The sequence below is a fragment of the Pisolithus orientalis genome, assembly GCF_024613125.1.
Source record: "Pisolithus orientalis strain OTSU chromosome Unknown F5J12scaffold_46, whole genome shotgun sequence".
Classification (NCBI taxonomy): domain Eukaryota; kingdom Fungi; phylum Basidiomycota; class Agaricomycetes; order Boletales; family Pisolithaceae; genus Pisolithus; species Pisolithus orientalis.
Window position 1 is genome coordinate 106,145 of NW_026260827.1, and position 20,950 is coordinate 127,094.

The 20,950-nt window shown below is 50.6% G+C and overlaps 9 protein-coding genes and 1 non-coding gene across 10 annotated transcripts; 3 read left to right on the top strand and 7 right to left on the bottom strand.

The window, feature by feature from the left end:
* Positions 1 to 892: 892 nt before the first annotated feature.
* Positions 893 to 2,800, bottom strand: F5J12DRAFT_428006 (uncharacterized protein). The gene is made up of 9 exons (XM_051739380.1): positions 2,564 to 2,800; positions 2,476 to 2,496; positions 2,396 to 2,407; positions 2,268 to 2,336; positions 2,206 to 2,213; positions 1,650 to 2,149; positions 1,384 to 1,586; positions 1,202 to 1,327; positions 893 to 1,134 (listed from the first exon to the last, which is right to left on the bottom strand). The coding sequence occupies exons 1-9, from the start codon at positions 2,627 to 2,629 to the stop codon at positions 1,081 to 1,083; spliced, it is 1,059 nt and encodes a 352-aa protein (XP_051595895.1). The 5' UTR covers positions 2,630 to 2,800; the 3' UTR covers positions 893 to 1,080.
* A 506-nt stretch (positions 2,801 to 3,306) lies between these two features.
* Positions 3,307 to 4,590, top strand: F5J12DRAFT_427894 (initiation factor 5a). The gene is made up of 7 exons (XM_051739379.1): positions 3,307 to 3,539; positions 3,603 to 3,678; positions 3,741 to 3,823; positions 3,898 to 3,918; positions 3,974 to 4,039; positions 4,089 to 4,291; positions 4,352 to 4,590. Exons 1-6 carry the CDS (start codon positions 3,501 to 3,503, stop codon positions 4,287 to 4,289), a joined length of 486 nt encoding a protein of 161 aa, XP_051595896.1. The 5' UTR covers positions 3,307 to 3,500; the 3' UTR covers positions 4,290 to 4,291; positions 4,352 to 4,590.
* Positions 4,591 to 6,390: 1,800 nt separating this feature from the next.
* Positions 6,391 to 6,469, bottom strand: F5J12DRAFT_t187. Its single transcript has one exon. It is a non-coding gene; the product is annotated as a tRNA-Glu (tRNA).
* Positions 6,470 to 6,556: 87 nt separating this feature from the next.
* F5J12DRAFT_858573 (oligomeric Golgi complex subunit 7) lies at positions 6,557 to 9,293 on the top strand. The gene has a single exon (XM_051746772.1). It carries the CDS (start codon positions 6,946 to 6,948, stop codon positions 9,163 to 9,165), a length of 2,220 nt encoding a protein of 739 aa, XP_051595897.1. The 5' UTR covers positions 6,557 to 6,945; the 3' UTR covers positions 9,166 to 9,293.
* A 313-nt stretch (positions 9,294 to 9,606) lies between these two features.
* Positions 9,607 to 10,621, bottom strand: F5J12DRAFT_428322 (uncharacterized protein). The gene is made up of 6 exons (XM_051739381.1): positions 10,484 to 10,621; positions 10,326 to 10,428; positions 10,222 to 10,278; positions 10,111 to 10,173; positions 9,975 to 10,051; positions 9,607 to 9,908 (listed from the first exon to the last, which is right to left on the bottom strand). The coding sequence occupies exons 2-6, from the start codon at positions 10,401 to 10,403 to the stop codon at positions 9,713 to 9,715; spliced, it is 471 nt and encodes a 156-aa protein (XP_051595898.1). The 5' UTR covers positions 10,404 to 10,428; positions 10,484 to 10,621; the 3' UTR covers positions 9,607 to 9,712.
* F5J12DRAFT_858594 (uncharacterized protein) lies at positions 10,395 to 11,480 on the bottom strand. Its single transcript, XM_051746773.1, has 7 exons — positions 11,378 to 11,480; positions 11,283 to 11,321; positions 11,152 to 11,235; positions 11,013 to 11,097; positions 10,715 to 10,953; positions 10,484 to 10,657; positions 10,395 to 10,415 (listed from the first exon to the last, which is right to left on the bottom strand). The coding sequence occupies exons 2-6, from the start codon at positions 11,307 to 11,309 to the stop codon at positions 10,544 to 10,546; spliced, it is 549 nt and encodes a 182-aa protein (XP_051595899.1). The 5' UTR covers positions 11,310 to 11,321; positions 11,378 to 11,480; the 3' UTR covers positions 10,395 to 10,415; positions 10,484 to 10,543.
* Positions 11,481 to 11,740: 260 nt separating this feature from the next.
* On the bottom strand, positions 11,741 to 14,200 carry F5J12DRAFT_428416 (uncharacterized protein). Its single transcript, XM_051739382.1, has 2 exons — positions 12,269 to 14,200; positions 11,741 to 12,195 (listed from the first exon to the last, which is right to left on the bottom strand). The coding sequence occupies exons 1-2, from the start codon at positions 14,048 to 14,050 to the stop codon at positions 12,016 to 12,018; spliced, it is 1,962 nt and encodes a 653-aa protein (XP_051595900.1). The 5' UTR covers positions 14,051 to 14,200; the 3' UTR covers positions 11,741 to 12,015.
* A 63-nt stretch (positions 14,201 to 14,263) lies between these two features.
* Positions 14,264 to 16,805, bottom strand: F5J12DRAFT_858596 (hnRNP A1-gamma isoform). The gene is made up of 7 exons (XM_051746774.1): positions 16,628 to 16,805; positions 16,205 to 16,577; positions 15,717 to 15,757; positions 15,600 to 15,634; positions 15,394 to 15,519; positions 15,083 to 15,337; positions 14,264 to 15,016 (listed from the first exon to the last, which is right to left on the bottom strand). Exons 1-7 carry the CDS (start codon positions 16,671 to 16,673, stop codon positions 14,414 to 14,416), a joined length of 1,479 nt encoding a protein of 492 aa, XP_051595901.1. The 5' UTR covers positions 16,674 to 16,805; the 3' UTR covers positions 14,264 to 14,413.
* Positions 16,669 to 19,524, bottom strand: F5J12DRAFT_963352 (uncharacterized protein; the record flags this gene model as incomplete). The annotated part of the gene is made up of 9 exons (XM_051749967.1): positions 16,669 to 17,120; positions 17,172 to 17,688; positions 17,723 to 18,046; positions 18,098 to 18,256; positions 18,306 to 18,553; positions 18,611 to 18,776; positions 18,836 to 18,862; positions 18,933 to 19,054; positions 19,119 to 19,524. Coding segments are annotated over 9 exons (2,163 nt in total), but the record flags the coding sequence as incomplete, so codon positions are not given.
* An 831-nt stretch (positions 19,525 to 20,355) lies between these two features.
* Positions 20,356 to 20,831, top strand: F5J12DRAFT_785979 (ribosomal protein L34Ae; the record flags this gene model as incomplete). Its single annotated transcript, XM_051743339.1, has 3 exons — positions 20,356 to 20,514; positions 20,585 to 20,688; positions 20,744 to 20,831. 3 exons carry the CDS (start codon positions 20,356 to 20,358, stop codon positions 20,829 to 20,831), a joined length of 351 nt encoding a protein of 116 aa, XP_051595903.1.
* Between the last annotated feature and the right edge of the window lie 119 nt (positions 20,832 to 20,950).

Consider the following 20,950-nt stretch of genomic DNA (forward strand, 5'->3'; position numbering starts at 1 on the left):
AAAGGCTCAAATTACAGCGCCGCGGCTCGCAAAGGTCTGTCTTGTTGGTCGTAATTCCCAGGAAATATATGGGCTGGGATCAGGAAGCAGTCACAGTTACTAATAAAGGCCACCCTGTAGTGGTGTCCACTGCAAGTTTCATTTATCACAATTGAATGTCTAGTTCCGTGTGCATTACGACCGTGTCCGAGTCGGAAGTGTAAAACAGGCCCCACGGCAACAAGACAAAAACCGAGATTATTTCGGTTCCTGCTTCTGGCCGTATCCCCTTTCAGCAATTTATAACGGTAGGATCAAATTGTACTTGCATGCTGCAGACTACAACCTCTGCACGTCATTGCTGTCTCGTTCAATTTTTTTTCCTAATGACACAGAAAAGACATAAAGGAAGGCCCCATTCCTCAGGTAACAGGTTGCCGCGTTCGATGACCATTGAATTAATTTCACGTGTGTCCTATGTTTGACCTTCAAGGTGGGGTCCTTTAGTTCAGGTTCACCAGGCGACGATTACTTTGCAATCGTTGGTAACTATTTACTCTCGCACTACGGCTTCATGTTTCGTAAAGATTTTAGCCGTACAAGTTCAGATGGCTCCACGATATAGGTGCTATACAAAGGATTGTTCAAATAAGCAGTAGAGCTGCGTTTTTGAGGGTGCATGACGACCCTTGCACTGAACGTTGACAACGTTGAATGGCAAGGCATGGTCTTGGACCCTAGTTCGGAAGAAACCACGATGCTACCCTACCAAGACACCTGACAACGCTAGGGCTGAGCGTCGAGTGTTTGGCTGGAAAACAAGGTGCGCTCCATCAACCACCGTCCAACGTGGTGTCCCACGCATCATCCCTGGTGAGATCTATGGGATGGAAGGGTGTGTCAGCCGAAGCCCGAGTGCTACAAAATACTATTGTCGTACACGCAAGATGGCAGAAATTTGAGTAAGACAGAGGACAGGTAATTTAAACAACAGTCATTAATGATAGCGCACAACTTGCTCGGATACCGCAGTCAAGAAGCTATTATCGGAGCTTGACGCTTCACGGCGTCTTCAGTCTATGAGTACCTACGCGCAGCCGATCAACCACCTGCTTTCCCAAGGAGCGCGTAACCACTTCCTTGTGGCCCGTGCAGCTGTAATTAATAGTATGGTGGCTCAGAACCACGTACCCGTAGAAACGTTCTCGGGCCAACAACATACCTTGCTGTAGCAGCGCCCGCACAGCGGCTCGCCATCTTTCTCATTCAAGCGCTTGGAATCCAACAGGGTATTGCAAGATGAGCACCTCAGACACCCCTTATGCCAAGTTTTCCCAATCGCCTTCATCTGATGCCAGGATTCAGCCAAGTCTCAGAGCGAGGATTCACAGGAAGTTGGCCAACCTGTTCGGCAAAATACACATTCTTCCCACACCGAGGGCATACAGGGGTTGCACCCCCTGGTCCCCACGACTTCACGGGACTAGTACCAATGCCTCCGAGTGCCATTCCATATCGAGTTCCCGTAGATGTTTGCTTCAAAGGAGTAATGTTGACCGGACTGATGAACCCCGTTGAACTTGGTTTGAGTGACGATGCCGGTCGTTCTATAGATGCATCATAGAGCCCATCAGGGGGCTCAGAAGAGCCCGGGGAAGATTTGGACGGACTGAGCAGGTTGGAAGGCAACGTTTTGAGATACGCTGTACGTCGGATCCCAGGGGTGCTTCCTTCATTCGTAGCGTTGGTGTCTCGCATCTCATCTGTCTCTGTTGCCTCTGCATCCATCTCTTCACCTGCCTCTTCACCTGTAAGTTCGAGGGGTGGACTAGATGGCGATGCACGATTAAAGCGTGTGGGAAGAGCGGAATTGGCACGCAATAGTGGCGTTGCACCGCTCGTACCAGTGAAGTGAGCCCGAATAGGTGAACGAGACCCACTGGTTAAGGTTGCGGACAGATCGGCAGATCCATGTGCCCTGCTATGTGTCAAGGGCGTAGGGAATGTACTCCTCACGGGAGAGGCTGAACCAGTCAGCGTATTCACGAGAGGTCCATGAGCTGAGCGGACGGAAGATGAGGCAAAGGACAAAGAAGAGAGGTCATCTTTGTCCGGGAGGTTTGCTTGTCGCAGGTCGCGTATCCCAAACGATCGGACGTGGCAAGTTTTGCTTACAAGGGAATGTCAACTCAATACGACTAGCCTAGCAGAAAGAAGAAAGCTCACCAGTATGGCTACACATCACGCAGAAATGAGTGAGAAGGGTTGGATTCGAGAAAGTCACACACCATTTGATCATGTTCCAGTAACGTCAGTGAATCTAAACGTTTATTGCAAGAGGTACACGCCAGACATGGCTACGTACAGCAAAGTTTTAAATGAAATGTCATGGCCAAGTGGAACGATGGATCCTTGCCTTGTGATACAACTGATCAGAACAAGGTCGGCCAGCCGCAAATGAGTATGAAATAGTTGGTCGTTGGCTGGGCTTCTTACCTTGCGACCAGGGCCCATTATCTGAATGGAGGAAATCAATGATTGCAATGAGTGTAACATGAAGCGGAGAACCCATACGACCCCATACCTGCTCGGCAGCGTAGACGGCCTTATCGCATCGGGGACAAATTGGTGTTCCTCCGAAGGGGTGCATCTCAGACGTAATGATGTCGCGTAACCTGTGGGTTATGTATGCAACAGTCAGCCCCGGTGACAACTACTTACTGAAAAGTTGGAGGTACAAAGTACTGAAAAGCGACGAGCAGCCGGAACTGATTCTCGAATACTACGATGAGTGGACAGCCCCGTGAGCGTAGTGTTGCTAAGATATCCACTTGCAGAGCTTTTGTTCGGTGATTTCCGACCGCGAATTACCGCGTCCCTTGGGCTGCAGTACTTGGCTGACAGCTGCGCGCCGCAAACTTCAAGTTTGGCTTTGCACTGCGGCGAGAGCCATTGGCCAAGTGCACTAGTGATTTTTGGAAATGGATGATCCATGATTGGATGGTCTGCCGGCGTATTAGTGCTGCATTGTCCAGCAAGCCTAAGGCTTCCCCTGAGGAGTCTCCACGGAGCACTAATCTCGAACCAGACGTTATGGGACGATTCTACTGTGCAGCTGGCCAACGGCATTTTGCTGTCCCTAACTTCTAAGGACGGGTTGTCTCGCTGCTGTGCCTATTACTGATAGCATCGACGTCTGTGGATCTATGAAATAACTCAAGTCACCACCCCGAAGTTAAAGAGGTCTCCTAGATTCGAGGAAGAATTCTCTGACGACACGAAGCCTATAAATCCCTTGTGAATTGCGTAGCATCGAATTGGATAGCTCCGCAAGTCGGAGCGGAGCTTGAAATGACAATCGCGATGAGATTTTTTTCGTAGATGGTGTGTTGTGTGATCAAACAAATCGCTCCCGTCAAACGCCCTTCTCTTTCTATTTTCCATCTTCTTTCGTCTCCTCTATTTTCCTACCCGTGTAGACCAACTTAGACTACCCACCCTATCTGTCTCTGCCCTTGACGATGTCTGACGATGAGCAGCACAACCAGACTTTTGAGGCGGTCAGATACACTAGCTATTCATTGCGATCACCATCTGATCACTATCTCGATGCCATTCCGTAGGCAAGCGCTGGCGCCTCGGCCACTTACCCCATGCAATGCTCCGCGCTGCGTAAAAACGGCCACGTCGTCATAAAGGGTGCGCTTTTCACTTATCAGGCCAGACTTGGTCGAAACACTTTTCTCATGAGCGTGAATTAGGCCGCCCGTGCAAAATCGTCGAGATGTCCACCTCCAAGACAGGAAAACACGGACACGCCAAGGTTCACCTTGTCGGCATCGATGTATGTGTATTTTTGTCGATGCATGGCCACTATCTTGATGTACTTGCACTTTGTTCTCTAACGCATCTTGTCAGATCTTCACTGGCAAAAAATTGGCACGTGGCCTCTTTGGTGACCAATGCTAGTGAAACTAATTTCTACGCCAAATAGGAAGATATCTGTCCCTCCACCCATAATATGGACGTCCCTAACGTAGTGCGCAAGGAGTACCAAGTTGTAAGGATAATTTCGTCCCACGTCTGCCGTCCTTGTTAAGTTCTTGCAGATGAACATTGATGGTTCATTTTTGAGCCTTATGGACCAAGACAACAATTCCAAGGACGACGTCAATGTCCCCGATAGTAATATGGGAAAGGACATCCAAGCTGCTTTCGAAGAGGGCAAAGAGTTGCTTGTTACGGTCGTTTCTGCTATGGGTGAGGAACAGGTGATCTCCTACAAGGAAGCACCTAAAGGGTCTTCTTGAAGGTACGTATGTCGGTAATCACTTAAGATCGTTTTGCCTGGCTTATCGCTGACGCACACTAGAAGCGTCCGTCATGTTGTCACATTACATTCGAGTCATTTATTTGAGTCGTGCATGTCCCATCATCAACCTTGTTATTTGAATTGTTGTGTGTTGTTGTATAGGACATGAAGTGGGGTAGCAGGGCTTTGAATGTGTATGCGTACATGATAATGACAGCGGAAAAAGGTTACTGGTCTGGAAAATACGTCGATTAACGTCGAACCGAATAACCGGCAAGATGCCATACCACGGACCGTGGTTGGGAAATTTTAGTAATGCCTCAAACTCAGCGGGCCATTTCGTTGGCCAACTGCGGTGCTACTCAGCCAACTCAGGGGTTCCACGTTCTGAAATGTCGACGAAATGCGGTCTTCGATGTAAACACTGGACCCGTGCAGACGCTCAGTGTACAAGAGATCGTCCGCATGAGGGGATATTGATATTACGCCGCAATGTTATACACGGACCACCATCCTGATGTCTGGCCAACGGCCTCGCTGTTTTGGCTGGCCATCCTGTGCACAGGTCACAAAACAAGGATACCACGCGCTACTAGGGAAGTCTGTCTCGCTAGGAGGTCATGGAGACTCGTATAAAGAGGGAGGGGAGGGTAGGAGTCCTCCATTGAGCTACTCACCCCTTTCTACGCAACCACCATGTCTAACAATGCTGCATACTCCAATAGCGACAAATTCAACCAGGACTTCACGGACGAAGCAAGTGTCACGAACTCACGATGCGCCAGTTGATCTGACTGCACACCTCACCATTTCTAGGACGCTTTTATGCTCATCAGGATTGCCAGTTCCCCAGAGCACCGGCTCCACACATGTCAATGGGTGGATAATACCACGAGCTGCAGAACTGATATCCCAGGACAACAGTTTCCTAACCATTTGCGCGAGCGTCACGGCATCACGACTGGGGATAGCCGAGTAATGAAGTGTCGCTGGGATGGCTGCAGGGAGTTTGTCCAAGTCACAAATGTGTTTGTGCACATCCAGCAGAAGCACATTGCGTGGAAGTACGCGTGCTACAACTGTGGGATGGAATTCGCCCGCGCTAATTTGCGCAACACCCACTTTAATCAGTGCAGGAACACTGGGAACTGATATTTGGGCGCGGATGCCTTTCGTTTTTCTCTTCCGCTTTCATAAATATTCTCGGTGATTTGGAGGGTGGAGGCACTTATCGTGGAGAGTAGAAAATGTTCTTCTTGGCTTCTTGGATCTGTGCTATACTGTTCTCGCTGTTCACGTGTTTTAGTTCGTTGTGTTGACTGCATGCTGTTTCACGGACACACATTACCTGTTGCGACAATCGGAGCCCGTTTGCCTTTTCTTCCCACTGCACTGGAAGGGACGATTGAATTCGAAACGCAACAACGCATGCAGAGTGAGTGAGGGGATCGCCACCGCGTTTTAGGTTCCCACATAGAAGGTCTCAGTGTGAACAGTGATGGCAGGTGTAGAATTTCTGTGGCTGCCACTAACGGAGGCCAAGCTGAATTCTGGCTTTAAAGTCCCCTGGCCATGCTGTATACAAAAGGCAGGTGCTGAGCTTGGTCAAACACGTGGCGACCGCCCTGCCAGCCAAGCTGTACAGCCGCTTGTGGGCGGAACATTGGAATGCGAAACGAGCGATTAACCTGAAAAGGGACACGGTTACCACTTGGTTGGGGCGGTGGAACGGTTAGCCTGTGACAGTTCCAGTACGGCTTATGGGGCTCATAAATAATTACCGACGCCGCTCACCTTGAAATTCACGGTTGGATGGACTCAACCAACATGAACGCCGTCAATGATAAATTTCTCTGATGGCAACCATATAGAATGGATACCGCCAGAATGCCGATGGCGGGGCTGGAACTTGGTGCTGTGGCGATGATTGCCTTCCAAGCCTCGTGCAACTTTCTGTAGAGAAAATAAGTTACAGTAGTGCACCCAGTGATGACCGCAGCCCTAAGGCGTGGGGTGGACAAACTGTGTAGGTGGTGATGGTAAGTTTGCAACGGTGAACACGTTGACTGCCCACATGTTCAAGTAAAAAAAAAAGATTACTCGGATACGGGGAATCGAACCCCGAGCTGCCGCGTTGAACATGAGAGGCGGCAATGTTAGCCGTTACACCATATCCGAACTGATGTGGTAGTCCGAGTAGCGCATGACGGAGGACATGTCAGGCAACCCCAAGTGTGCCCTCGATGGCTTGCAGTGGTCATAGTATGGAGTCTTCGACGGGGATTTCACCAGCGTCGGTCATCGAACAGCTTGACAGCTCACCGGACGTCTTGACATGGCTGAACACCGTCTTAGATTCCTCTGGACAGGAAGCAGCTACCAATGGACCCTCCCTCGATGAGCTCTTGACTGCAACATCTATCGCAGCTCAGTCCACATCCTCTGCTCTCGAGAACACCATAGACGAGATTTCTCGCGCAACCCCCCGCCTAGTATATGACCTTCATTTCACCCGTGATGGTGCACTCGCACTCAAGAGCGTCCTGGCGCAATCGATTCCATCATCCAACGCCTCTGCAACTACTCAGGGTCACTTTGACGCGACGTCCCAGGTCCTAGAGAGATTACAGTATCTAGATACAATAAGAACCCGCATGGAAGCCGCCCGAGATGTCCTTCGCGAAGCTGAGTCGTGGGGCGCACTCGAAGCAGAGGTTACGACTCTCCTGGCAGAAAAATCATATGCTCGCGCCGCATCCAGGCTATCGGCATCAGCCAAATTAATGTCAGTGTCTCGCCCAGCCGCAGGTACCCCAGGAACGACGCAGGAACCTCGCCGCGCTCTACTGACGTCTCTTGCCAACCAGCTCGAGGCTGCCATTTCACCTGATCTAGTGCGAGCCATCACAACCAACGATGTGGAGTTGTGCAAATCTCTTTACGCCATATTCGTTGACATTGAGCGCGAAAGTGAGTTCCGGAACTACTACTACGGAACACGACGCACCCCTATAATGGAAGCGTGGAACCAGATAATCTTGGACGGTGAATCTGCGCCCACCGGAACTCCACAGCAGCAGCAAATCCCAGAAAAGCTATCTTCGTTCTATCCAACGTTCCTTTCTTTGTTCTTCTCCATGCTTAATGGAGAACGCCACACTATTCCAGCCATCTTTCCTGATCCAGAGTCTACTCTAGCGTTCCTTATCCACAACACGCTCACGGCTCTCACACCTTCACCAGGTCAACGTTTCGCTGCGCTTTTCCACGGTAATGGTAGCGCCTCTGCCTTGAAGGACATGGTGAAACTGTTTCAGGTTACGGAGGAATTCGCCAAGGGGACGGAAAGGATCTTGGAGAAACTACGCGTGTCCTCTCCGTCTGTGATGTCCGTCACATCCCCATCATCTTCAGGTGAGGGTAAACTCTCCCGGCGGCGCTCCATGCGCATGTCCATGTCGTGGCGGTCAACAAGTAGTGTCTCTGGCTCAGCGAAACAACAAAGTGGTTCCAGTGGAATCAGTGTAGTCGACGCCATGGAGTGGGACCAATGCCTCTTCCAGCCTTTCCTTGATTTTCAGGTTGACTTCGGTACCCTTGAGAGACGACTTCTCGACGAAGCACTCGGCCCACCCGTAGTCAAGTTACAGGGCGCAGTGGACGGTGATCGCGCTGCTCGAGCGATGCGTGAACGCGCTGTGGACGTGTTCAGCGCTGCGGAAGAGAGTATCGACAGATGCATGACCTTCACCCACGGGTACGCGTCTGTCGGGCTCGTACGCGCACTTGATGGCTATGTATGCGCGTTTGTGGACGCGTGGACAAATTGTGTCATCGACTGGGGGAACGCGAGCTCTGAAACAAACACCAGCGCTCTCTCGTATAACGGGGCTGAGGACGAAGAGTTTGCCGATTTGGATTATACGTCTCAAGACTGGGCGCATATCCAGCGTGCATTACATCTTCTTGCTACAGCACGGGCCGTCAAAGAACGTCTTGGAGTATTCGAGACACGCCTCCGAGGGGCCCTGAATCAAGTGGCTGTGGCGTTCCATACTGTAGTGAACGGGCTGTACACTCCGGGGGTGACGAAAGGAGAAGGCATATTACTCGCCCAGTCTACCTTAAACTCCGTGGAATTGAGGGACCTCTTCTCTCGGGTCCTGCAACCGCAGTCCTCAGGGACCTCAGCTGCGGCTTCTATTTTGCTACCTTCAAGTCATTCCGCTCTCACATCCTTTGCTCGTGCAAACCAGCGTACCTTACAGCGTGTTCTCCTCTCCCCCCTTTTCGTACATCTCAATGCCTACTCTTCACTATCACTCTGGTCTGCCTCGCGCCAAGAACCTGTGCCAGGATTCGCAGGTGTTAATGTTCCGGCATTCTCTTTGAGCCCTAGCGAAACTATCCAACGTGTTGGTGACGGGTTACTCAACCTTCCGAGATTATTTGAGGTCTACGCAGAGGACGATGCGCTCGGATTTGAGATAGGAGCCTTGGCTATGGGGGACGGCCTCAGCCCCGGTCCTGAGGGGGGCGACTCGAGCGCACTTCAAGCGGAGCAGCTCCACTCCCCGGAGGCTGTCACATCTGCATGGCTCTCGTCTCTTGGAAGGACCATGCTGGCACACTTGACGCGGAATATCCTGCCACAAATCAGGGTTTTGACTTCCGCTGGCTCTGCCCAACTCGCGGCGGACTTAGGCTACCTGTCTACTATCATTCGTGCCCTCGGTGTGGAAGAGGGAGATTTAGAACGTTGGAGAACGTATGCTTCGATGGGAGACGAGGAGGGGCGAGCAGACTACTTAGCTGCTGAGAATCCAGACGACATTTTGAGATCAATTGCAAAAATGCGAAGATGGCTGTCTTGAAGCTCACTACGTATTAGTAGACTCACCTTCCTAGTACATTCTCAATCCATTAATTCATTACCGATATCTTGTAACCACAAGCGGCGTAAATATGCCTCGACTGTAGATAACGAAAATAGAGGGCTGAGGTGACTTTTCTCAGTTTCGGGGGCACGAAGCACACGGAGAATCCAGTCTCCTCAGCCATACAAGTACGAGCCCCAAGTCGAACACATTCCATCGCATTCTTTTCATACAGCTAACGATTGGAACACGTAGAACTGGAACTCACCACATACTGGGGTGAGAACACTTAAGAATGAACTGAGACAGAACATAGATAGACACATGGGCATGGATTAAGCGTAAACACAAAATGTAGGACAAGTAAGAAGGGAAAGAAAGATGAGGCACGAATACGGGATGTGTCAACATGTTAAGTATATAAATGATTGCACATCCGGCACAGAGACAGGACAAGAGCAATCAACCAGAACTAGATATCTGTATGTCAGAGCAGGAAGTAGTAAGCATATGCTTACAAGGACCCTTAACGAAACCCAGGTCATCAAGCACTGTCCGCGGGGACCTCAGTTATAGAGGCATTTGTGTTGTCCGACTGCTGGTCATGTTCTCCTGCTGTATTTGCAGCCTTGACTTCTTGGGGAAGCAGTACATCGCTTCGCCTCCCCGAGGGCAGTGCAACGCACGCGGAACGGAGTAATTCGTATTTCAACACACCCGCTTCGGCATCGGCCATGATCCTGATCCAGCGGCAGAGGTACAGTCAGCGTTGAAACTGATACCATACGATAAGTCGTAGCACCCACCGTCGCAAGTGAGCTTGATCATCGTTGACAGGTTTGGAGAGTGCTTTTCGGAATATCTCTGCAATATCGCACAGACTCTAGTGATAGTGCGCAAGTTTAGTTGGTCCTCATTTGTGGTACGTGTAGGGCCGCGTACCCCGTGTTGCCTGCCTGCTTCACCATCGGTCACACCGTCGTTTTCTACAACATGGTAGACGATCTGATTGTTGTCAAGTAATGTTCGTGAGGTCAGCCGTAGGGGGCGTACCTTTTCTGGTACGTATTTCACTTCCCGATGAATTCCCGCCCAAAACACCCATAGCATCTAAAACATTCGCTCTATCTGCTCAGAAGAAGTGATATTGGCCTCACCACTCCTGTTGTATCTTCTTCCAGCGCCCGTTGTTCATCCTCATCGCCTGCCGCATCAAGCGTTTCTTGCAGGGTCATAATTTGTTTTAACTTTGAATGAACACTTGTGTGGCTCGAAATAGAACGGGAGACTGTCGGGTTTAACATGTGGTGCTTACCTGTCACAATCAACTTCGCGTCTTGTCTTGTTTTCTCTGTCATCTTGCCTTGTTTTCCCTCTAAAAAATGATGCCACAAAGTCTAAAGTGATTAAGGGACTGGAACGAAAGCGCACACAACAAAATACGGCGGTTTAATGCATCGATGTAGAAAGCCCGTAAGATCTCGAGCACCTGTTTGCCGCGAGCGTTAGCACTGACACAAACGGCTTGACACTACAGGCCCCTGACCTCCAAGCCGAAGGTCTCTGAAATCGATTTCACCTCCGACTCTATTTCTCGCGCATCGGATGATTTGAGCTCCCACCTGCCGCACTTTTGGATAATCTTCAGCAGATTCTCCACCACAGCCAAGAAAATGCGCGGATCCTGTGCTGTCCTGCGTTCTTTCCAGGCATCTGGTAGGCAGTTGGGTTCCGTGAAAGGCTGGTCCGGAAACAAGTCTTGGCATCCTCGTGAGTTGTCGGAACCTGGCGAAGTAGTATGAACTACCTGCGGACACCAGTAGCGTTTAGCACGTAGATCTCACCACTCGCTGCTGCTGAAGGGGGCCCAACCCCTCGCTTAGATTTGGGGAACGACGCAAGCCTTTTGAAGAAGGTGATATCACCAATCTAGCGTTCAATGCTAGTAAGCAGTGGAGCATCTGAGAAGAGGTAAAGACGCACATATCTTTCCAGGTACTCAACACCGAACAAATTCGAAAAGAACCTTGCTGCATCTTTCGTAGCATTGCTATCCTGCTCCCTAGCCTACCCAACATGCGTTTATGAGAAGCCCGCAAGAGATCTTTACTTACTGCTAGGCGGCCTCCGTTGATGATCATGATAGGTGAGCGCTGCAGATAGCGCAATCAACGAAGGTCACCAAGAGCTAAAGGCGGGGCGCACCAACTTCACTAGGACGTAGAATTGTTCTCTAAATCATGGAGAAATCATGAACCGCTCCATAGTGCCGTGGCTATCGCATGCTACTTTACCGAATTTCTTTCAACTGCTTCCTTTTCTGTTTATCCAGGCTGTCTCGACGCCATACCTGAGGCTGGGCAATACTATACAAAAGGCCTGAAACGAAGGTCGAATAATGGGCAGCCATAGGGCACAGAATACTCACCACTCTTAAAGCTTTGCTGGTCATGTGACTGACACATCTCCGCCCGTCCGTTCTCTCTCGTCCTCACCTCCATCTCAAACTCTTTTATCTGCCCCAATGCGCTCCGGTGAGAGAGCTTGCGGTGAGCTGAGCATGATACAACAGCTGTTACTAGGTACTTCTCTGTGAGGGACATCGATAAACGTTTCAGCAGCGAAACAAATTCTCGACTGCCTGGAATGGAGAGGCTGGTCGGTTTGAACAAAAGTAGGGGGCAGCCCTCGACAACGGAAGTTATCACGGTGTCAAGATGGTCATCATCCTTATTCGTAGCCGAGACCATCTGGGAATTGGCGGAATCCATTGAATAGGCGCCGAGGTTGTCAGAGATGTTACCGCAAGGCTCAAAACTTTTGCTCGGGTGATTCCAGTCACCATAGTCACCGAGCTGTTTCCATCATATAAAAGAGAACTGCAGCAGACATATTGATGCTCACTTTGATCTGCTTCGTACCACATTCCAGAAATCCTACATTAACTCCACCAAGGGATAGCCGGTGCTCATAATCACAAGTATATACTTTCATGAGTCCAGGCATGGGCAGGTAGTGTCTATCGTTCTGTGGAGACAAAACTAGTCAGTCCCCGAAACTACATAATGAGAAAGAAGCATTAAACAACAGAAGAACTGACTGCAGTATTCTTCCATTCGAGGGGCCCATAACAGCAACCAGTGCATTGGTCGACGTCAACGGTGAGCGTGGTATTGCCTACTGTGCATCCGTCCCAAACAACCTTTGCAGCCCAGATAGACCGTGGTAAGTGTGCATGCTTGATGTAATACTTGGGTTCACGTTTAGGGGTGGACCAGAATCGTTTGGAGACCTCCGGCATATTACCAGCGTGTTCTTTGCGCGCGCTCCACAACTGTTCGTAGACTTCCTTCGCATAGTCCTCCCAACGTGATTGACAATCGCCTGTATCATCACAAACAACGTGCACCCATTGTTGATCAAAGTAGTACCCAAACCCAACTGCAAATCGAGCTCGCGCATTGTCGTTGGCATAGACAAGGATAACGAGATCATTCGTGTGCGAGAACACGCCAACGGAATTGTTGACGATATTATAGGGAAAAGCACCACAGCGAGCAAAGCCATAGCAAGACATAAACCAATCATCGAGTGTGAGATGGCGATACGTCCGGTTCCAATAATAGGCGAGATGAAGTTGCCTGAATTCTGGAACTGCTTCGAGAACATCTGATGCGCCAAAAGATTTGTAATAATCTGACCCGTAGGATGCCAAATCAATGGTCACCGGACATCCGTTACGCGTGCACGCCAAGGTGGCCCTGTACACAGACGGAGAGTCACGGTAAGGTGTGAGTGGCAGGCATATATCAATGCCCCCGTTGGTAACAGAGAATGTGCGAAGTTGTCGTGCACGAGCATGGTCACGCAACAATAACCGGGAAAGTCTGCCCCATTGCACAGGATTGACCCACTGGATCCCTAGCTTGCTTTGAATATGCCGCTTGAAAAGCTTGATAAACTCCTCCGGTTCCACCACGTCGATGTCATGACAATCCCGAAAGTAGCTTGGATCATCAGCCAAGACGACTCCAGGCCGCCGAATTGTCCCTCTATAATCCCATGCGAAGATACTGTGGTCGTTGGATATCCGGAGGATTTCCAATTGTAGCCGCTGAAAGGCTTTCCTTCCCTCCCCGTACAACATTGGCATGTTCACGCCAAAAAGCCCCAACAAAGAATATGCCCGATCCTCGACTCGGGTCGTCTTCCGATCAGCGGCCCACGACATGAGTTGGGCTACGCAAACCCGACTCGGGGATAGACGGCCCATCAATATATCCTCCGGGACTCGAGTAATGTCGCGCAGAACAGAGACCAAGGTTATTTTGTCGCCCACAAACACCCAATGCTGATTGAAGAACTGAACGTCTTTCGGAGCTATCAGCTCCTGGAGTGTCCAACCGCGTGAGAACCACTCCGGCCAGCCGTTTGAGCTGGGATAGTTGGTATCGTCTGGCATAGTCGGGAAACGTTGGCCATCGACGTCATAGAGGTACACGTAGCACTTCCTCGAGTTTTCGTAACATCGATACATCGAATTGATCGCTTCGGATAATTCTGCACTGCTACCCTTGTCGATACAGCACGTGTCAACCCACAACCATGAATAGCCGTCCTTCAAAGCTTGCTCGCAACTTTCGAGAATCTTCAGGTAGCCTTTACACAACCTGACTTGCTCCTGCTCTTCATTTGCCATGGTAGGCAGTCCGACGAGTTCCTTGTAGTTGACTTCTCTTCCGAGCCAGCGATGGGATAGTATGGCATAATCTGTGCACGTATCGTCAAGGTCTTCCAGGACGTTGGTTTGGAGGTTGACTTTTCTCCCAGTCCGAATGTCGCGGTCCCTGTCAACGACAGCTTGCACGTTAAGTAATCGCATACCTGTGGCATTAATTTCAGTACTGGTCCGAGGATCGACCACTACAAGACGCTGTATTGCTCACAGGAATAACTGCGCAATCAGTTCACTGACCAGAGCTGTCGGTACGTTGTGAAAGAGCTTCAAGGTTACTAAGAGGATCAGGTGGGGGGCCGCACTTGCTTGTCGAGTCGGACATATATTTTGTATTTAGGCATGTGTATCACGTTTACGTGAATCCCAACAGTCTATTCCCAAGTAATTTCTCCAGTGGAACAAATAATTAGCCATGATATACAGCAGCCAGATATCACAGAACTAAGCCAGGATATAGTACAGAATAACGAAGCGAGCAGCCCATAAAAGGCGCTTCATTTCGCCGCCCTACCGAGCATATGGGTGAAAAGTGTGCCGCACGCGATTCGGCATTCTGGAGGGACCTGGCCCAGAACTCATCGACATCGCTCCTGCACTTCCGTTCATACCCATCATGTCCCCCATACCCATACTCATGCCCTGCCTCATTCTCATACCGACATTGCCCATGCCCATTCCCCCAGCTGCACCAGGCTGCATCATACCCATAGCCATCGGCGCGCTCATTCCCATACGCATGCCCATGGGATTCATCGCCATCATCGGGTTCACCCCACCTCCCATCATCCCCAATCCGCCCAAACCCATGGCACCAAAGCTGTTCATCCCCATCCCCATACCCGTTGCACCCATGTTCATGCCTCCCATACCCATACCCATCATCATCGGGTTCATCATCCCCACGGATCCAGCCCCGCCATTGGCCATGGGTATCTGGCTCATCATGCGTTGATACATCATCGACGCCGCTGGGTTCGCAGCCTGCTGCGGGTTGAACGTCATGGGTGTCACAGCTGAATTACGCGCTTCTTGGTCACCGTAACCATCGCGGCTTGTCGCGTTTCGCGCTTGATCGCGCTGGCTCCGGGGTTGAGCCATCTTCACTTCAATCTAGCAGAAACAGTCCAGACGGTCAGGTTCCCGCATACACCACGGAAAATATAGGATATTTCCAACCTCTTTATCATCCAGGACAAGTCCTAGTTTACCAACAAATCGCTCTTGATTACTCGAATCTTCAAACGTCACGAATCCAAAGCCTTTGGATCGACCGGTCTCGCGGTCGACCATAACAGTGGCATCGACGACTTTTCCGTAAGCAGAGAAAAAGTCACGCATAGAATCTGCGGTCGTAGCGTGCGAGAGACCGCCCACAAAATACCGCGTATTTCTCAAATGCTCTTCCCGTGGTATCGCCCGCTTAGGGTCGATCTGCAAAAAGATGACTGTCAACCGTTGATACAGACATGGAACACGATTCAACTGACTGTCTTTCCGTCCAATGTGTGCTCCCGCGCAAGGACGGCATTTACAGATTCAGGCTCCTCAAACGTTAGGAATGCAAATCCCCGTGACCTTCCATCAGGGTCACGCATAATTGTGCAAGCATCCACCTCAGCAAGGAACAAGTGTTAGTCTTTCGCTCTTCATACGGAGAAACAAGCGCTTGACAAAAAACGCATCGTATAATCACCTTGCCAAACTGTGAAAAATACTTTTTCAGACCTTCTACTCGGACAGGGGATGTCATCAGAGGCAAAAAGGTTGTTAGTCCAGTGGGAAAAAAAATCTATACGGGTAAAACGTATACCATCTGTAGTGTCCCAGCTAAGTCCTCCGATGAACATTTTGCTAACCGAGGGGAAATTGCGTAGGCAAGAACGACGTAGTAAGAGTAGGAGTGCAGTGAGGTGAAGTAGGTTGTGTCGGTGTGGTGTCCAGAGTGATATCGTCAAAGCGACACATAAGTGATTAGCGACCAGAGAGTAGCCAATTAAGGAGCAGGAGAGGGTTCCAGTAAGAGTGTGTATAAAGAGTCATAGCAGGAGAAAAAAAGCGGTGGATCAGTTCGACAGGTATAACAAGTCAGTAGAACCGCAATTGAAAGGGGGAGCATGTGTACGGTATAGTGTCATACGTTCACCAAGGTCGAGATACTAGCATGGGCAAAATACAACAGGTATTCTTCCGGACAAATCCACCGGACGTGTGTAGTTGGTTTGCCCAACAATACCAATACGAGCCAATGCTCCGTACTAGCCGTTATCATATAAAAAGAAGCGAGGTAAACTTGCTCACCCTTCGTCCTTCATCTCCGACGGCCGTATTGGCCGGTCAGTTCGAGAACGGTCAGTTTCATGCGTAGCAATAGCAGATGGTCCGGGTGCAGATACAGGCACAGGCACAGGAAGAGCAGGTCGTTGTTGTCGCTCCTGACTCGGCGTCTGGTGGTACGCGGAGAATTGCTTCGCGACCTGCGCTGAGTACGACAGACTGGCTGAATCTGACGTGGATGAAGGCTTCGCGGGAAGGGATGTGCTGTCTGTTGACTGTGGCTTTGTCGAAGACTCGGAAAGCGTCTGGTCATCTTCCGGTAGCATGAGTTCGAAAGGTTCATTCGATGCTTCGTCGTCGTCGTCCAACGGGATGGTGAACCCGTCATCATATAGGTCTACGGAAAAGGTTCCGGAGAGTGTTCAAGCAAACCAGAGGCATCCTCACCTCCATACAAATCCGAATCAGCGTTGTCTTTCTTCTCTGTCGCCATCTTAGCAGTATGCGGAGTGGTAGTGTGTGCACAGGTGTACACCCAGAGTGAGCAGGCAGGCCGTTAATGTGTGGTACAGCACCGACACACACATGTCCAAACAAACGTGCCTGCTTCAAACACCAAAAAAAGAAAGAAAAGAACACCAAGTGACAAGCTATGCAAAGTTACATACTACTGTACAGCAAATTACAAGACGTCCGACACCTGAACATGAACTTCTACGATCGAAGGAGTTTGCATCAAGAGCCAGCTAATGAACTCCATTGACAAGGACGCGACCTTCTTTGAGTTGCTGTGCCGTACGCTCCGCTGCCGCATCATAAACATACCGTACCGGAGGACGCCGTGGCATATATGCCACCTCATCCGAGTCAGAATCCAATACCGAATCTCGAAAGGACGATGTAGGGTTCTTGTCACTGTATTGGTCGCACGTATCGTACGCTTGTGGCGCATGTTACCAGCACGTAAAAAAAAGGTTTGAATTGAGCTTACCATCGGACTCATAAATAACCCGCCGTTTTCCGAGTGCCTTCTCGCTGGGACGTATGGGAGTATGAACTTCTTCACTAGCAGATTCGTCGTCCTCGATATGCATCCGTTCCACTCCTTCAGGTAATGAATCTTTCCTACTCTCGGGGGAATTATTCCTCGAGAATCGTTGCATCCGATCCGGAGAAGGCGTGCGAGAGTGAGTTTGAGGTTGCGAGGGCGAACGGGGTCCAAGGGGGTGAGGCGGCGCTAGTAGCGTTGGTGTCGTGGACTGCGAATGGTAATGCTGTGAAGTAATCTGAGCTAGTGAAGGGGTGTTGGGCATTAAGTTCATCAAACTCGGTGGTATCCGTGGTAATGGGTGATTGGGGGAGGGTACGACTATGGGCACTTCAAATTGCTGACGTGGTGACGTTGGAGGGGAAGGAAGCGGCGGCGATGCAGTTCTTGGCGGCCCGCTGTGCCCTCCGGGAGGTTCACCGAGCTGCTCGTCAAATTGCTTCGCAGCCGTTAGCCAATCCTGAATTAGTACAAAAGAAAACAAGTCGACTAACCCTTCTGCTCATCCTTACTTCCCGCTTGCTCCTCTCCTCCATTGCCCTTTCGACAGCAACCCTTGAGAGGTCGTCATACATACGCAACGCCCCGAGAAGTGCCTCGTTAGCATCGAGAAGGGCTGCAAGCAACTCTTCTTCTATGGTAAGTTCATTTGGGGGCTCGTCTAGACCCGCATGAAGATCTTGATGGGAACCATGTGTTGATCGACCATGCTCAGATTGTAGGGCTCTTTCCGCTCGAGACCTTTCTGCACCCGAACTTGCCCATGGTATCTGCGTATGGATCAACTCTTGCGACGAATGGCATTTCGCCATGAATTCCTGGAAGGGATTCTTCAGAAGTACGCTGGCCGGAGGAACGAACATACTCACACGGACGAGCTCTCCTTCAAGATCTTCCGGTTTCGCAAATGCCAAGGCATCGGACAACACGTTGGCGTTGCCGCGGGCTATTTTACATTCCTGGAATAGTCGTTGCATATCCTCCTCCAGAGGAATTATGCCGCGATGACGCCGGCGACCCTGCGGCTGCTGGTACATTTACGATTAGCTATATATTGAGAGAAGTAGAGTGACATACGGGAGTTCGGTCCACTGGCGGAGGGGTGGGTGATACTCCTCTGGCGAATGTTTGCTGTGCAAAAGTAGGCGTCTCGAGGGAGTACTGCGAACTAGGCCTCCGCAGAGAGGTGACGGGAGGACTGAACATCGCATCATCCGTATCAAATGGCACTCCACACTCCGGTTTATCCGCAGGCTTGAGACGACACCATAAGCCACGAAATCCATCTCTCTCTTTCTCCTTGTCTTTACCTGCCGGCTGAGATCCTAAGAAGACAATGAGTCTCCAACGCCAATAGACACGAGCTCCGACATGTAACGTACGCGATGATATGTAGGCCGCCGCCGCCAATACCTCCATCAATCGTTCCCGAACGACTGGCGAGGTTCGAGAGGACGTTAGGACATCTTCCAAGTTTTCTATGAACTTCCTCTGAGAAATCTGTGCAAGGAAAACATCTGAAGCGTTCCGAAGCATAATTGCCCACAACTATGAGATAAAGCGATATTAAAACTTTTAACGGGTCCGATGGGCCACATGGTACATACTCTTGCTGCAGCCAGCTGTGATTTTGGCTCCGCATACCTAAAGAAGGAAGACACGAAGGTTAATAAAAACGTCGAAAAATACGATCAAGAAATTAACTTGCTTAAACTCCCGTCTCAGAGCCTTTGCGGCCTCTTTGGCATTAGCTTCGCTAGCGGACGCCCTCTCGCAGACGTCGAGCACAATCGACCAATCCTCAGATGCTGTTGCAGTGAGATAGCCTCAATGGTCCAAGTTAATTCCGTTTAGTCGACGCTGGGTTAAACGATAGTGATAGTTACGTACCAATCATTCTTGTCAGCTCAGCACCGCCGACGTCATCGTCCCGCCGATCTCGGTCTCTCGTCCGCTCCCTCTCCCTCTCCCTTTCCCTTTCTCTTTCCTTTGCCTTACTCTCCCGATCCTTCAACATTCCCTCCCAGAAACCTCTCTTCTCCTTCGCACGTACGGGCTCGCTTGGCGGGTGATGATCGTCAGAAGAGTCTTGATGAAAATTGGACTGCGAGTCCAGGTGACTAGGTTCTAACGCCCTGAGGATTCCCAACGCGGCGGGAGCCGGAGATTTCTTGCGTGCGATGTTTTGGTCGTTACGTGAGTTGCGAGTAGGATGTTGGACATTCGGATGTTGAATGGACGTCGTGTGAGACGAGACGCTAAAAGGAGAAGAAGAACGAGGTATTGACGACGCGGCGTTCGGCATGGGAGGCGAAGCGCCGGGAGGCAGCGATCCGAGGGATGACGAACGCGATGGGATAACTGGAGGGGGAAAATGCTGCTGATGTGAACGTATATTCATTCCGTGAGGAGCTTCTTCGCCTGGTGGGACGACTTCCCAGTGATCTTCGCCGGGCGGGTGGGGAACAAGACGTGGATGTTCTCGAGATTGAAACTGGGCTGATGGTGGTACTACTGCGGACTGGAAGCTGCCGTGATGTGCGGCAACAGCATCCTGTTCATCAGATACGGGAGATGACGCGGGCTGTCGTGGTGAACATGTTGTGATATGACTTGCCTCGTCGATGATGGGTTGGGCAGGCGCTTCAAGATCCCGACCGAGCGGGGTGACCTTGGCTGGCTTCAACTTTTCGCGACCAAAGAACTTTTGCAACTTCATTTTGGCGAGGAAGGTCTCGTTTAGAGAGTCAAACGAGACTTTGCTAATGCACCTAGTCAGAACGCCCTGGAGTGAGGCTGCTGATACACTGACACCATAATGGAGAGGCTGTGTCGCGATGCCCACCACAGCTTACGGGCGCACGTGACCATCTCGGCACTCCAGTTGCTTATGTAACGGATGGCAGCGGCAACTGCCGAAGTACTGTACAATATCTCTCAGCCACAGCCCTGCCCCGTTCCACCCTCGGCGCCGTCGCTCACGATCCTCAAGACACAAGGTACGTCCGAGCATGCTTGCAACCACGTCAGATTGGACTGAAATGCACTGTGCAGACACAAAAACTGTAGGTCCCAGCGTTCACGGCCGGAATTTGGACACTAAATTCGATGTTACTCAGATCATCAAATGGCCCAACGTGTGACCCTCCGTAAACGCCAGCCCTACAACACCACCTCCAACCGCCGGCGTGTGGTCAAGACTCCCGGTGGCCGTCTCGTTTACCACCACCTCAAGAAGATCCCCACACAACCCAAATGCGGTGATTGCGGGATCGGTCTCCCAGGTGTATGTCAAAATCACACCTATATGTGCTGAATTGTGAACGATTGGATTTCTTCCGGTACGGATGTAACAGGTACCTGCTCTCCGGCCGCGCCAATACGCTACCGTCTCGAAACGCATAAAGACTGTCCGACGGGCATACGGTGGCTCGCGGTGTGGTGACTGTGTCAAATCTCGGTGAGTAACTTGATCCGCCTGTTCTTCTTTGTGGTCTCAATTCTTCGCCTTCAAGCATTCTGCGGGCATTTTTGGTCGAGGAAGCCAAGATAGTGAAGAAGGTCATCAAGAGCCAACAGCAACAGAAGGTTGCTCAGAAGTAAAAAGACAGACCTACTAGGGATCGCACTATGGCTACCACACCATGTTCTCCTCATTCACTTGTCATCCTTATAGCATCCATGTACAGGCGTCGCGATTATGGTCCAGGGACTTGACATAT

Excerpts from the sequence above, each read along its gene's own strand:
- F5J12DRAFT_858594 (XM_051746773.1), bottom strand. The coding sequence starts at position 11,309 with ATGATCATCAACGGAGGCCGCCTAGCA. Across the intron at positions 11,236-11,282 it reads TCAACGGAGGCCGCCTAGCA|GCTAGGGAGCAGGATAGCAA; the intron begins GTAAGTAAAGAT and ends CATGTTGGGTAG. Across the intron at positions 11,098-11,151 it reads TTGAGTACCTGGAAAGATAT|ATTGGTGATATCACCTTCTT; the intron begins GTGCGTCTTTAC and ends ATTGAACGCTAG.
- F5J12DRAFT_428006 (XM_051739380.1), bottom strand. The coding sequence starts at position 2,629 with ATGCACCCCTTCGGAGGAACACCAATTTGTCCCCGATGCGATAAGGCC. Across the intron at positions 2,497-2,563 it reads CCGTCTACGCTGCCGAGCAG|ATAATGGGCCCTGGTCGCAA; the intron begins GTATGGGGTCGT and ends TCCTCCATTCAG. Across the intron at positions 1,135-1,201 it reads GCGGGCGCTGCTACAGCAAG|CTGCACGGGCCACAAGGAAG; the intron begins GTATGTTGTTGG and ends TATTAATTACAG.
- F5J12DRAFT_427894 (XM_051739379.1), top strand. The coding sequence starts at position 3,501 with ATGTCTGACGATGAGCAGCACAACCAGACTTTTGAGGCG. Across the intron at positions 3,540-3,602 it reads ACAACCAGACTTTTGAGGCG|GCAAGCGCTGGCGCCTCGGC; the intron begins GTCAGATACACT and ends GCCATTCCGTAG. Across the intron at positions 3,679-3,740 it reads CGGCCACGTCGTCATAAAGG|GCCGCCCGTGCAAAATCGTC; the intron begins GTGCGCTTTTCA and ends AGCGTGAATTAG.
- F5J12DRAFT_858596 (XM_051746774.1), bottom strand. The coding sequence starts at position 16,673 with ATGGCGACAGAGAAGAAAGACAACGCTGATTCGGATTTGTATGGAG. Across the intron at positions 16,578-16,627 it reads TGATTCGGATTTGTATGGAG|ACCTATATGATGACGGGTTC; the intron begins GTGAGGATGCCT and ends CCTTTTCCGTAG. Across the intron at positions 15,758-16,204 it reads TCGGAGATGAAGGACGAAGG|CAAAATGTTCATCGGAGGAC; the intron begins GTGAGCAAGTTT and ends CCCCTCGGTTAG.
- F5J12DRAFT_428322 (XM_051739381.1), bottom strand. The coding sequence starts at position 10,403 with ATGACCCTGCAAGAAACGCTTGATGCGGCAGGCGATGAGGATGAACAA. Across the intron at positions 10,279-10,325 it reads AAGAAGATACAACAGGAGTG|ATGCTATGGGTGTTTTGGGC; the intron begins GTGAGGCCAATA and ends CGAATGTTTTAG. Across the intron at positions 9,909-9,974 it reads GATCAAGCTCACTTGCGACG|GATCATGGCCGATGCCGAAG; the intron begins GTGGGTGCTACG and ends CCGCTGGATCAG.
- F5J12DRAFT_428416 (XM_051739382.1), bottom strand. The coding sequence starts at position 14,050 with ATGCGATTACTTAACGTGCAAGCTGTCGTTGACAGGGACCGCGACATT. Across the intron at positions 12,196-12,268 it reads TCGAATGGAAGAATACTGCA|AACGATAGACACTACCTGCC; the intron begins GTCAGTTCTTCT and ends TTGTCTCCACAG.
- F5J12DRAFT_858573 (XM_051746772.1), top strand. The coding sequence starts at position 6,946 with ATGGAAGCCGCCCGAGATGTCCTTCGCGAAGCTGAGTCGTGGGGCGCA.